General features: G+C 39.7%; 1 protein-coding gene across 10 annotated transcripts in view; it reads right to left on the bottom strand.

Annotated features, from left to right (window-relative positions):
* The window catches only part of USP34 (ubiquitin specific peptidase 34), a 118,994-nt gene that overhangs the window by 54,406 nt on the left and 50,987 nt on the right, over window positions 1-13,601 (bottom strand). For 7 of the 10 annotated variants that reach the window (XM_071442611.1, XM_071442105.1, XM_071442343.1 and 4 more), the window contains exons 13-28: window positions 13,227-13,262; window positions 12,751-12,881; window positions 11,705-12,321; window positions 10,768-10,982; window positions 8,958-9,073; window positions 8,747-8,874; window positions 7,415-7,504; window positions 6,860-6,955; window positions 5,699-5,781; window positions 4,973-5,127; window positions 3,991-4,104; window positions 3,225-3,324; window positions 2,892-3,051; window positions 2,315-2,441; window positions 2,073-2,220; window positions 294-394 (exon numbers count right to left, since the gene is read on the bottom strand). In XM_071442611.1, coding sequence (XP_071298712.1) covers window positions 294-394; window positions 2,073-2,220; window positions 2,315-2,441; window positions 2,892-3,051; window positions 3,225-3,324; window positions 3,991-4,104; window positions 4,973-5,127; window positions 5,699-5,781; window positions 6,860-6,955; window positions 7,415-7,504; window positions 8,747-8,874; window positions 8,958-9,073; window positions 10,768-10,982; window positions 11,705-12,321; window positions 12,751-12,881; window positions 13,227-13,262 — 2,417 coding nt within the window. The remainder of the gene's footprint in view (window positions 1-293; window positions 395-2,072; window positions 2,221-2,314; window positions 2,442-2,891; window positions 3,052-3,224; window positions 3,325-3,990; window positions 4,105-4,972; window positions 5,128-5,698; window positions 5,782-6,859; window positions 6,956-7,414; window positions 7,505-8,746; window positions 8,875-8,957; window positions 9,074-10,767; window positions 10,983-11,704; window positions 12,322-12,750; window positions 12,882-13,226; window positions 13,263-13,601) is intronic. The other 3 variants (XM_071442040.1, XM_071442519.1, XM_071442698.1) reach the window with 1 other exon arrangement.

Raw genomic sequence — 13,601 nt, 5'->3', positions numbered from 1 at the left:
CCATTTTGGTTCATCCTGGGTGAGGCCTGGCTGGGCTCTTGTGCTGCCCAAGGTGGATCCATGGAGGAGATCCTTTTAATAAATCCCTGCTTTATTCTTTAGCTCTGTCCAGCCTCTGCTCTAGGGCAGCCCTCACAAAGCATCAACCACACTCCTGATTCTGCCCCTGCAGCTGGGGAGACTCCAGTCCTGAGCTGGCATCCCCCAGGGGTTGCTCCCAGCCAGCCCAGGTGCAGAATCAGCTGCAGAAGAGCAGAGCCAAGCCTTGGTCCCTGCTCCCATGCTGGCAGTACCTGCATGTCCTTGAAGCCCAGCTCGTGCAGAGTTTTCTCATCATAGTCAGTTGTCAGCTCGTGCCCAGATGAAATCATTCTCACAGGTCCCATGAGGCCACCTAGGATAAAAGCCTATTTCAGCAAAATCCTGGATTCATAGATTCAGTTTCACAGCTTTGATAGTACACCCCTCAGCAGAGGCAAAATCTTGATGCCATTTCCTTAAGAAAAGTGGTTATTACATTAAACTAATTTAAACTTGTATAAATAAACTAAATTTACTTGCATAAATTTACTTTACTTACATTTGTATTCACAAATAACCTTTGCAATACCAGGTCACCCAAGTTGGTAGTTAAAAATGTTTATAATACAAATTCAAACATGCCTTCCGTATTTTGTAGTAAATGATACTGTGCCACTGAAGGATAATGGAAAATGATTGTGATCATCAACAAAATGCCCCTGTACCCCACACTTGTGGCCAAGTCAGAGAAGCATTGATTAATCTTACTTAAATGTAAGTTGGAACCAAAGAAGTCACACCCACTTCAGAAGGGGAAAACTGAGAACACCCTGCAAAGAACTCAACACTGAACAAGAAACCCAAACAATTAAAAAATAAAGAATTAAATCCCATTTGGTGCAGACAACCAAGCCTCTCTTCTAACAAGCACACTTTGCCCAGCGTGACCACGTGTTTCTAAAATGCCAGTTACAACAAAAATAAATATTTACTACTATGTGGTGGAAAACAAGACAGTTTCTTTACTAAAACTGCTTCTGCTGAGTGGCTGGAAAAGGATTCTACAAAGGAGGCAATTAATGTGTCCAAATTTCAGTCTGGTTTACTTCCATTGTGTCTCATTAAAACAGTTTTTTTAGAAGTTGTTAAACTGTGAAGAGCAAGTTTCCATCATGTTTAAACATATACTAATGGTGGTGTTGGAAAGAGCTGTTCATGAACAGAATTTGTTCAGATAATTGTTCATTACACGCTAACTCATGCTTATAATGAGAAAGAAAAACCAAGAAAACAAAGAAAATTCAGAAAACACTTTGAACAGCAATAAGTGCTAAGAATGCTGTAATATTTAATATCAGGAATAGAATACCCTCCTGAAGGATAAAGCAGGGTTTTCATTCACTCACAAACACAAAGAGGGAACAACAAGAGGATGCATATTCACTGTACAAAGCAAGGTGACATTCCAAATTAGCAGCCTCAAAGCAGGATGAAGAATCATTTCTGCTACTGGATGGCCATAAATTAAAAAGCAATTGCAGGAGTAAGGAAAATCTTCCACCTGACTGAAATACATCCATACAGAGCATAAATTATGGATTTGAATTGGGGCTTCAAACTCTGACTCAATGGCAGAGACAGAAGTGTATGAATCAGATGAAATACAGCATAAGATATACATGTAAATGTAAAATTGAAATGTAAAATTGAAATGTAAAATTGAAATGTAAAATTGAAATGTAAAATTTTATCAGGTTGTGTGCAACAGACTCTCCAGTTTACAGAAAATAACATCATTTCAAACAACAAGAAGCAAAATAATGTGGGGGAAAATCTATTGGAGCAGGGAATTTAGACAGATTCAAGGACTTAAAGGATTTACAATTTCTTTGCTATTTCAAATAAATGGTAGGGCTTAAAAACAACACTATTAATTAGAAGAGAGGGTGATACTAATTTGAACTACAGCTTAAGAAAATAAATCACAATGCTTGCTTAGCTGAGGCATTTTTAAGCTGTAAAGGCAAAAGCTCCAGGCAGGAAGAGCTCACCAGGGAAATCCCCTTTGCGACTGCTTTGGCCAAACTCCTGCAGCTGTGCTTGCTGGTTGATCTGCTCCTTCTGCAGATTTTCATACCAGTGGGTGACTTCTGCTCGCAGATCAGCCACCTGATCACTAGGGTACATTTCTATGGTCATCTGAAAGGAAACAGGGGTTTTATTTTCCCAAGAGAGCTGTGGGATTAGGAGCACTGGGCAGGGAGGCTGTGCCTGGAAAGGGATTTTCACCCACCTTGTCAGGAAGGCCAGCTGGCTGACAGACAATCCTTAGAGGTAGAGACTGTTTGTCACTCAGGGCTTTCAAGTGACTGCTGATGCCAGTGCCTTCAATCTGCCACTGCCTCAGGTGATATGCAAACCTTAGGAAGCAGGGAAAAACACGGAAAAAGTGGTTTTGTCAAAGCCTGTTTAATCCAAATGTTTGCTGAACAATGAAAGAAAGACAAAACCTGCAAATGCTGTTTTGATAGACAAAATCTGCAAATGCTGTTTTGATTTATTTTTTTGGGAAGAGGAAGTTATTGACAGCCTCGCTGTGTTTGAAATAAAATTAAAATAACTTTTAAGAAGTTTCTTTGGTGAGGGATGGGGAAACACAAACACATACACACATTTTTATACAAGAACAAGGGCCAGCTCTGGTAACTGTTTAAACTTTATTTATTACCTTTCACAATTATTCCCTACTGCCTTTCCTTTACACAATGAAACCATTCCTTAAATTAATAATCACTCTTAACACACTCAACATTATGGTAAGAGGAATAGAAATAAATTCTGCATCCAAATAGATCAATAGAGTTTTTTACCTTCTCCTAAAAGCCTCCAGGTGTGTTTTCAGCATTAAGAGCCCTCTTTCAATAATGGTCAGACTTGAATGAGAGTCTTGCTCCAGGTTACTCGAAGCTATCATCAGACTCTCCATACACTTGCTAATAAATTCCTGCTCTTTTTCCAGGCCAGTTTTACCTGCAATACCAGTTCAAGTCAATTTATAAGCACAGCTTTGGAACAACGCATTTTAATACTAAGAATAATAAAAGGATGAAGAATAAAATATAAAAGAAGAATAAAAGGATAGTGCTGGGTATTCTTTAAAGCATTTCAAACAGCCAAAAAAGGATGAAAATGGACGTGGATACCGTTGATGTAGTAGGAGTTGATGTACTGGATGGCTGCTCGACTGACATCTCCAGACTGGGCCCTTAGAGCAATGCCCCAGAACTGGTCCATGCCACACAGCTGTTGGCCAAAAGGGAAACAAAACCTCATTAATTTACTGGGAGTGAAGATTTTCTGATCTGAGACATTCTTTTTACCTCTTGACTCAATCATAACAATATCTCATTTTCTCCACTGTTTGCACTGTCATCACTGCAACACCAATTACTACAGAACTCTCAATTTCTCAGAAACAGTTTCCAAGTCACACATGAGGAGAACTGGTTGAAATTCAAAATAGTGAAATTTCATTTCTGACAAACAGGAGAACTTCCAAATGAAGCTTAAAACCACAACTACAATCAATGTTCATTGCAAGAAAAAAAAAATGCCTCAAATCAATTTGGAGAACATATTCTAAATATAATTTTATTTATGAAGTAATTGCTCTGGATTGAAAGCTTCTAAAGTATATAATACATAACATTTTACAACACATTTCTAGTCAGATTTAAGTATGACTAACAGAATGTCATCTGACTCTTCTTCACTAGATAAGTAAATGTTACAAACATGGTTTTTAAACTCAACACAGTGGATATAGCTCAGTTATGATAAAATATGATAAACTGCACCAAGAGATGCAGGCAACAGGTATCAGGTTTTGGTGGTTTCCTGTCTTTGCACTGAGAGACAAAATGCCCAGGTGGCAGAGAGAAGAGAAGCAAGGGCCAGAGGCAGGCTCACCTCGGAGTTGGAGCCCCCATCGTAGGCACTCGTGGCCAGCCGAGCCAAGTTACACAGATGCTGGAAGAGGTTCAGGCCAGTCATGCTGATGGTTTCAGGTTTCAGCTGGGGCATCTAAACAAATGCAAAAAGATGTCACTGCTGGAGCACAGAGCAATTGCAGGGTATTTATTGCACTAGCACTGTTATTACTAATCACTGCTATTATTAATCCCACTCAAATGTAGTAGATCAAATAGACTTGCTCTTGAAAAAGATCATACTCTGAGTTTAGATAGAATAAAGAAATCAACTATAATTGGCTTGAACAGTTCACCACTGATTTGAACTGTAACAATGCAGAGGAAAAAGAGTTATTGCATTTTAACATCAACTGCTTAACTTATCATCAGCAGGAGCACTTGTTAGCATATGTGACATCCATCCAAAAAACTTAAACATATGCAAAAAACCAGACAAAAACCTGTGCAATCTTGGGAAAGAACTGGACTACATTAATTTTTGCACAATCTCTCCATTTTGTAATGCCATCTGTCAAAATAGATGGATGGAATTGAACCCCCTGGCGAAAGCTCTGCATGTTTGTCTTTTCAGTGGCTGTATTGCTGATATTTATAGGCCCCTCTGAAAAAGAAAAGTCCATTTTTCAGTCAGGTGGAGCTGTACAGCATAAAGCAGACTATAGTTTTGTGAAGATTCTTCTCCAAATTAAAATAAAGTGCTACACAGCTGCAGACAGAACACGTGGGCTATTTGTAAAGAAGCACTCAGGTAAATTGTACTGTGAAAAGAATTCCCACTAATCCATTTCCCTCCTCTCTCCAAGCACAGGAAAACCTTTCCATGACAAGCAGGGCCCTCCTGGACTACTGAAGAGATGATTTCCATAGAAACAATTTTAAATGCAATAAACAGTGTTGAAATGGAATGAAACATTCTCTTCATTATTGGAAGATGAGGCTGCAATTAACTGTGCACATACCTTTTCCAAAAAAAGATGCTTGTACGTCTCCATACCCATGGCGTGCTGGTCCTTGCTCCGTACTTGATTCAAGAACCAGTGAAGTGCATCATCATAACATTCAGAATCTTCTACTAAGCAGTGCCACAGGATGTCCACTTGTTCTAAACTCAACCCTACAATTGGGCAAGTATTTTTAACTACTCTTTTAGAACACCAAATATTTCATAAAACCCAAGAACACGCAGAAAAATCAGAGTATTTCTGTCAGGTCATAACACATAAATGACAATTTGACTATCTATAGTGAGACCATCCAAATATTAATTGTAAAAAATGTAATTTCATTCTTCATAAGGAAAATTAATTTCTGACAGTATTAAAATATGAAGAATTATTTCTTTTTGGAATACAGTACTCCAGTAAAAGATCTCATTATGGACACAAACCATTATGTACCATAAATACATAATGTATTATCCTCCTTTAGTAATTACTACAATCCTATTATTTAGAAAAACTGCAGCACAGAGAATATGAAAATTTGTTTTTACAGAACTGCAACAGAATTTGAACTCCAACATTGGTTCTGTGCCTTTGCCAGAAAATTTTCCTTCTTTTGAAGCTGTCTCAGGGATTATTCTAAATTGTATGTTTAAACTAACATATTAAGCTGACATGGATTGCTAAGAAGTATTTTTGCCTTACTCTGGGTGGTTTTGTGGTAAGATAACCTGAAATACTCACTGAAATGATCTGGGGATCCCAGAGTAGAAAACACACATGTCAGGAACTGGAGACGAACCTGAACCTCTGCACTGTGGCTGTATCTAAATGAAAATTTGGAGAAAAAATGGAAGTTTGTTTTGTTGTTTATTGCTGTAACTTCTTTCCTACTCATCCTTGTGCCTCTTGAAAGCATAAATGATTGTTTCTTACACTTCTTTCTTTCTGAATTTCTACTTCAGGGTATGGTCCAAACCCCAGCTGAAGATGCTTCAGAACCACCCCAAACAGCAGAATGACACAACAGCTGTCACTAGAAAAAGTCCTTTTTTTCCTTGGGAATTGAGGAGGGGGATGGGAGTGGGTTTTTTTGTCTTACAGTTCCATTCAAGTGTATCATTTTGTCACCTTGCAAGATCTACCTTATTTTCCCCCTTAAGCTGTAAAATGCTGATATTTCTACTCTAAATTTCCAATTCCAAATGATACATATTCTTTATGAAAATATTTTCATAACTTACATAAAAACATTGACTTAATTTCTATTTATGCAGTAAAAGCTTGATGGTAAAAGGAGCAGAACAATTTCTCATTTTACCTGAATTTAAAGGATCCCACCCTCCTAAGTAATTCCTCACTTAAGCAACATCTAATATAAAGGGTGAAGTTAGATTTGAAGAAGTTAAATTGGACCCATAAATAGCAACATTTTTCAGATGTGGATGCCCATATTGACTTTGACATCTGTCAAAACATGAACAGTCTGTTCCTCTGGGACTGGGGAGCTGGAAATTGCATTGCTTGTTTATATACACCTGATTTTAATCACACAGATTACAAAGTGCAGATGGATGTATTCCAACAAAAAATCATGCAAAGGCTAATGGCAAATTTTAAAACTAAAACATTTGAATAGTTCTAGTATACAAAATCACTTTAAATTAACTTAGATATCAAAACCTTCATGTTTTCTTTGCACACAAATATTCAACGTGACTTCTAACAAAAAATGACACCAGAGTTGGTTTTTTAAGGAAAAGGAGCTATTTAAAATGTTTTTACAGAGTTTTGTAAAAGTCAGGAAATCTCCCTAGAGAAAGCCTTTACTTACAAGAACACATGAGCAGCAACACTGGCAAAACCCATAAAACACCAAGCACTCCAAGTCAGCTGGGTACTTACAGTGCATGTTTGTGCCGTCCCTCCCTGACTGCCTGGATGTAGTGTACCAAATTATCAAAGAAAAGTTTCATCATGTTCAGTTCTTTTTCTGCCCACCTGTGGCAATTCAAAGGAAAAAGATCAGAAAAGCCCCAAGAAGCAGACAGCTGATACAGGAAAATGGTACACACATAACATTCATTTTTCCATCTCAGGAGCATTTCCCAGTACTGTACTCTCTTCTTCCTTGCAATCCTTAAGGTTTCCTAATGCTATTTTCAGCTGTAGGACTGACAGAACACTCCCTGTGGAGCCCATGAAAACTGTTCCTAAAGGCCCTAATTCAGAAAAGGTCTAAGACAGAACTGGGCCTATGTTTAAATGTCACATCAAAAAGGCCAAGGAAAATTGTTGATTATCACTGTCCCCTTACCAGCAGTTCTGTCAGTCTGTTCTCTACAGCTACACCAGGCATGAGTTCTGCTAAGGAATGCTGAACTCTGTATTATCTTCACCTTTCACAGGGTTTTATACACCAAAGAGCCCCCTAGATTGTTGGGACAGGGGCCTACTTACATTGTGATCCAATGGGTATCATAGCTGCTCCCAAATTGCTGGAATGTTCCAAACAGCTTGGGAAGAAGACGAAGTGAAACTACGACAGATCTAAGGGAGAAAAATGATGGCAAGATGTGACTGTCACAAAACTGAAATAATTCACTGAAAAATTCCTTTGAGAAGCTCCACTTCTGTGAGCAAACCAACTAAAGGAAAGTGCTGTAAATCATAAATCACAGAGTGATCTGGGTTGGAAGGGACTTTAAAAGTCACCTCATTCCACCTCCTGCCATGGGCAGGGACACCTTCCACCATCCCAGGGTGCTCCAAGCCCTGTCCAACATGGCCTTGGACACTTCCAGGGATGGGGTAGCCACAGCTTCTCTGGGCAACCTCTGCCAGGGCCTCAACACCCTCACAATCAACCATTTTTTTCCTCCTATATAATCTAAACCTACTTTCTTTCATTTTGAAGCCATTGCCCCTTGTCCTGCCACTCCAGGCTGCTGTAAAAAGTCTCTCCCAGGTCCCCTCAGGGACTGAAGGCCACAATTAGGGAGTGAAGCCTTCTCTTTTCCAGGCTGAACAATCCCAATTCTCTCACAGGAGAGGGGCTCCATCCCTCTCATCAGCTTCTCTGGAGGTGCTCCAACAGGCTCATGTCCTTGTGCTTGTGAAATCTCCCATCAAGTCAACCAAGAAGTTTGCTGAACCTGAACTACACTTACTCCTATTTCTTTACATGCAACTCCTTGGACACAGAGCTGAGAATAATCTCTCAGCATGCTTGTACCTCCTCTCACAAGTTCTCAGCAAAAAGGTAACACCATAACACAGCAGGTGATGTCTAGCAGTCATGTGTACCATGAAAACAAATTCCACGTTCACCAGTACAATCTCACAGCTTTGGCTGGCATTAAAACAAGTTCTTTGAGGTCAAGGTGCTCCTTCCTCACAGAAACCAAACCCCCTAACAGACTTGTCTGTTCTTCAGCCACCTGTGTGTAAAACCTGAATATTCAGTATAAAATGTTCAGGACAAGGCACCTGCCCTTGCTCCTGACTGACTGAGGTGCAGACCTGATTTTACCAAAGGCAGGAAAGCAATAACCTCTGGCACAAGGCAGAACAGACAAATGCAACAAAATGAGAAATTCAGGACACCAAAACAAAAAGAAAAGGAGCATCAAAAACATCTACAACACTTTGGAAACTATTTTTATTCTTCTGCTTTTGCTTAGTTTAAATTGTCTTCCTGTAAAATAAAATAACCATTACAGCCAACTTGGATTTCTGTTATGTTGCAAAAATAAGATACTTAGAAAACAGATAATTTGTGGTTGAAGTTACCTGTTGTTTGCTAAATTTTCTAAGCAGCCTTCAATAAATCTCATTCGAATCTGTCTGTCAGTGAACCAGCACACTAAAGAACAGAGCAGCTTCTCTGCCTCATTTATTAACCCTTCAGAGAGATGAATCTACAGCAAGCAGAAAGAAAGGTCAATGAATATTTTGTATTTATTTTCTTTCTTTAAAAAGTGTTTTCTGGTATTTGACTCACTGCATCTTCATCCTGGACCAGATCCCAGAGCAAGGTATTTCCCTTCTTACAAACATTATCCAAATTAATGTCTGTCACTGCATTGCTGTTGTACTGATGTTTGTGAACTGCTGGGCCTGCAGAAAATATAAAGAGCATTAGTGAACAAACAGAAGGAACCATCTGAACTGAACATTATTCCCTAAGTGCACAAACAACAACACATTTGATTTGTTAACTTGGACTATTTCAAAGTGCAGCAACCCCGTAATTGCAGCCTTTTTTCACATATGGGTTCTTAAAAGACCATACCAGAAGCCAACAGGGCAGTTGGGCCAATATTTACACTGCTTTTGGCAAATGGCAAAGTGCAATTACAAACAGCACTGAAGAACTGCAGATGCAATTGCTTTTTAATTTAATTCATACTGTAATTAATATATTTCTTAAGCCTTTCTGTGTTGCTGTGGTCCAAAGGGAGTTATCTCCATAACCACCAGGGCTGGAATGCAGGGAAGGAGCACATTTCAATAAATTCCCCTCCTACTACAGGATTCCCTTCATCCAGCTAAAAACCAGGGAAAACAAACAGCATTTTTCCACGTGCTACAACATCAAAGTGCAGGGTTTTAGAAAATCATCATGTTTTTCATAAACACTGATAGACATTTTCTTTTCTCTCTGTGCCCACAGCTGGCACCATTCATTGATTTGCTATTTAATACCATTTCCATGGAACAGCAAAGTCAAGTAGAAAATTCAGACTGCACACAGAACACTGCAATTATTTGCACATGCAAAACTAGGGGTGTCAAAAACAAAATGCACTGAAGGCCTCATGCTCAACCAGTAATTTCAATCTTCAGTTAGACAAATAGTATCTGTGGAAAATATTGAAAAAATATGCTGATTTATAGATTTATAAAGTTTTTAATAGTTTATTCAACTCTAGGGAAAAAAATCCAAATTGTCAATGTCAGGCTAAAATTTATCATAAAAACTTTTCATTCAATTACTTCAGGGAAATTTATAAACAGCACTGGGTTTGCTGTCTGCTGGATGAGAGCAAACTTGGTTCTTGCAGCCAGTGAAGAAAAACAGGAACCCTTCAGCAACCCTGCTCTCCATTATGTTTAAAAACAGGGTAAAAGAGAAAATAAAGCTGCCAAAATAGCATATGGAAAGATTATATAATTCTTGAGAAGTGTTTGAGGAGCATTTTAAATTGCACCCTGAAGTAAAGCAGAAGATTTGGCAGTGCAAGATGAAATAGCACAAAATGCCCTTTACAGCTAAGTCCCAAAAGTATCAGGTCATACTTTAAGTCATTTTTCCAGAATTATCTTCTCTAGAGCCCATTATGGTTCATTCATTTATAGGTTAATTTATGATTTCAAGTGTACAAAATCACAGTAATGTGCACCCACCAGCACAAAAACTGCAGAAAGTTTCAGAGTGGAAGATCTTTCTAAAAGAGTCATGCATTTCAGTACTACCTTTCTTTACACTTAAATAACCCATTAGAAAAACACTTCCTAGGTTCTCTTGTGCCTTTATTTGTTTTAACTTGCATTCAAAGCTCCAGATGAAATGGAAAGGTGGGGGATTTAAAAATATAAATACAGCTAAACACAAATGAATATTTCTGTGTTGACAAATGAAGAGAGAAACAAAAATGAATCTCTTGGAGAAACATCAAGTTCTCAGCAGTCATCATGGCTTCTTTGGATGAATACAAATAAATGGTTAAAATACCTTCATTATTTTAATTACTGGAGACTAATTCAAAATGACAAACCAAGTTTTTCAGTTTTTCTTTGATCAGTGTTACCTTGACTCAGATGTTCATGATAGATAGAGGCCAGGTTTGGGAGGTGCTGCTGAAGATGAGATGTTAGCTCAGCATGGGAATTAATCTGTACAAGCTCTTCTTCACAGCCAGACTCCTCCCCATCAAAATCTGCCATATTTTTCTCTGATTTTGCACTGACTTGAGAACTACTGCAGCTGACATCATCTGCACTAAGCATATCATCAACCATATGCCTGTAAAAGAAGAATATCAGAATGGACAATATCAAAGAGGAAATTGTTTATAGCAGACTACAAGTGAGCAGACATCTCCCTAAAGCTAAAGTCAGGATGAATCATCTGTTTGAACAGCAGCCCTTGTATGAATTGGGAAAACTACTACAGATAACAAAACTGAAGGTCTCACTAGCATGATGACTGAGTTGGCCTCTTAATATTAACTAAATGCAGCACTTTGCAAAACATTTTGAACATTTTCTTAAATGCTGTCTTATTTATCCAATACCAAAACTTAAGAGAAACCTTTAATCAGATGTTACCAAATCAGGTGTCGGTGATAATGATCATCTCTGCGAGACAAAATTATCCTGAGCTACAGCACAATGTCCACACACCAATTTCTGCCCAGATGGAGGATTTTGCTACCTATCTGCCCAGACAAAGGATTTTGCTAACTTTTATTTCTGTTATGGAAGGAGTCAGAGGAAACTGCATCAAGGGAAATACAGGTTGGATATCAGGAAGAAGTTTTTTACAGAAAGGTCGATAAAGTTCTGGAATGGCTGCCCAGGGAGATGGTGGGGTCACCATCCCTGGGTGTGTTTAACAAAGCCTGGATGTGGCACTCAGTGCCATGGCTTAGTCGAGGTGTTAGGGCGTGGACTGGGCTCAATCTTTAAGGTCTCTCTCTCCCAAACCAGTCACTGTGTGATTCTATGAAATGCCAAGCTACGTACCCATCGTGGTGGTGGTGGTGGTGGTGATGGTGGTGGTGGTGCTGGGGCCCGATGAACTGCCGACAGTTAAAGAGCTCATTGCCAATGGTTTCCCCAAGGAAGTCCCCTGTGTGAGTGATACAGGAGTCCTGAGAGCCCTGTGAGATGTGAGCAGCGCTCATGTCCCCCGCCATGTCGTGCTCAGCGTCCTCGCCGTGGGGGCAGGCGTCCAGCATGCGGATGCGGTTGTCCACGGGCGCCACGGCGTCGGCGCTGAACACGTGCTCCTTGCCCTGCCCGTTACTGGTGCCGCTCCTCTCTGCAGCGCCCTGGGCGTCTGCCAGGCAAATGCCCGCCTGGGATTCCAGTTTTCTGCCTCGGAGATCTGCGCTCCTGCTGCTTTTCTGGGGGTTGTGACTCCTGTCTTCTTCCTCTTCGTCCTCCTCCTCTTTGAGCGCCTCGATGTCGGCGATGTCCTCCGACTGCGCCTCGCTGCCGGGGCTGCCGGCGGACTGGCTGGCGTGGCTGGAGTTGGCCTCGTTGCTGGATCCATCGCTGTGGCCGCTGCTGCTCCCAGGCCCGCTGCTGCCATCCTCGCCGCTGTTGGCTGTCTCGTCGGAGCTTCCTTGCATGGATTCCTGAAATTATTGTGTGGTTTTTTTAAGATTGGTGGAGAAAATAAAGCAGCACTGGAAATACATAATTAATATCATCATCATCATTCAAACATCATTCTTCCTTCAGGAGGAAATGTGTCACATCTACAAGTTCCCATTCATTTTTTCTCAATTTGGTTGCTGATGACAAAATGCTCCAAGCAAGATTCAGATTTAATAATTGATTTTCTGCATCACCTTGTTGCTAACAGGGTGTATGTGCAGACTTTGCACATGCACAGAGCCCTTGCTGTCCATTACTAAGAGATGAACCTAACTGGAACACTATTTAAATGCAGGAATACATTTGTCTGAGGTGGTTTGGAAACAAGTGCAGCTAAAACATCATTTTTATAGCTGGTAACAGGCAGCTCAGTGACAAAATTCCCAGAGTCAGAGCCACACCCTCACCTCTGTGTCCGAAAGTCGCTGCTGGACGTGTTTTGTTCTGTTGATCAGCTGTTCCTCCATTTCAATGTCACTGCCTCCACTCTGATGGGTGTCACTGTTGTCACTACTTTGAGGGCTTGCTGCTGGTGACCCTAATTCAAAACCACATTTCCCAGTTATTCACTGACAGGTAATTACTGGAATGTAACAGCACTGCATAAATCTGCCTCAAATATTGAGCATTCTTCCAGCAAACAGGGATAGAACTTAAACTATGTGTACCTAAACACTAAAAATTTCACTTAGAACACTGAGCATTTTACAAAGTTTGTACTTTGATGTCTCTTCTTGCCACAGTTATACAAATTTCTACTCAAAATACCATTTCATTTGATTTCTCATAAAAACCAAATTTCAAATTTAATTCTGCTCCAAATTCAAAAGCACAGTAGAATCAAAAGAGCCAGATTGTGGTGTACAACTAAAATTATACTTACAAGGGGAAGGGGCTGCTCTTCTGAGCTCCTCTTCTTCTGAAGGAAAAAAACAGGATGGAAAAATAAGTGACTAAAAATCATTTTGTCAGCATATAGTTGTCAATGATTCATAAAAGCCAGCAGTATGAAGAGAAAGGGAAACTACAGGAAAATGGCTTGGCAGCACCTTTAGTAATGACTGTGGGGAAATACACAGTCCAGTAAAAAACAAAATCACCAAATCAGAAACAGCATGTAATACCAGAAACTAGGTAAAAGGTAAGTAAGCTTTTTGTGCAGCTATAAAGTCACAGATGTGCAGCAGAACAAGAAAAGTTATGGATCATTTTCTGAATTTAAAAGAAAAAAGAAAAGTACAGACTACTCTAGCTATAC

This window comes from Agelaius tricolor, unplaced genomic scaffold (assembly GCF_023055355.1).
Source record: "Agelaius tricolor isolate 1412-34295 unplaced genomic scaffold, bAgeTri1.0.p SCAF_1, whole genome shotgun sequence".
NCBI lineage: Eukaryota > Metazoa > Chordata > Aves > Passeriformes > Icteridae > Agelaius > Agelaius tricolor.
Note: the sequence above shows the minus strand (reverse complement) of the source record. Positions and strands in the feature narration are given on the sequence as shown.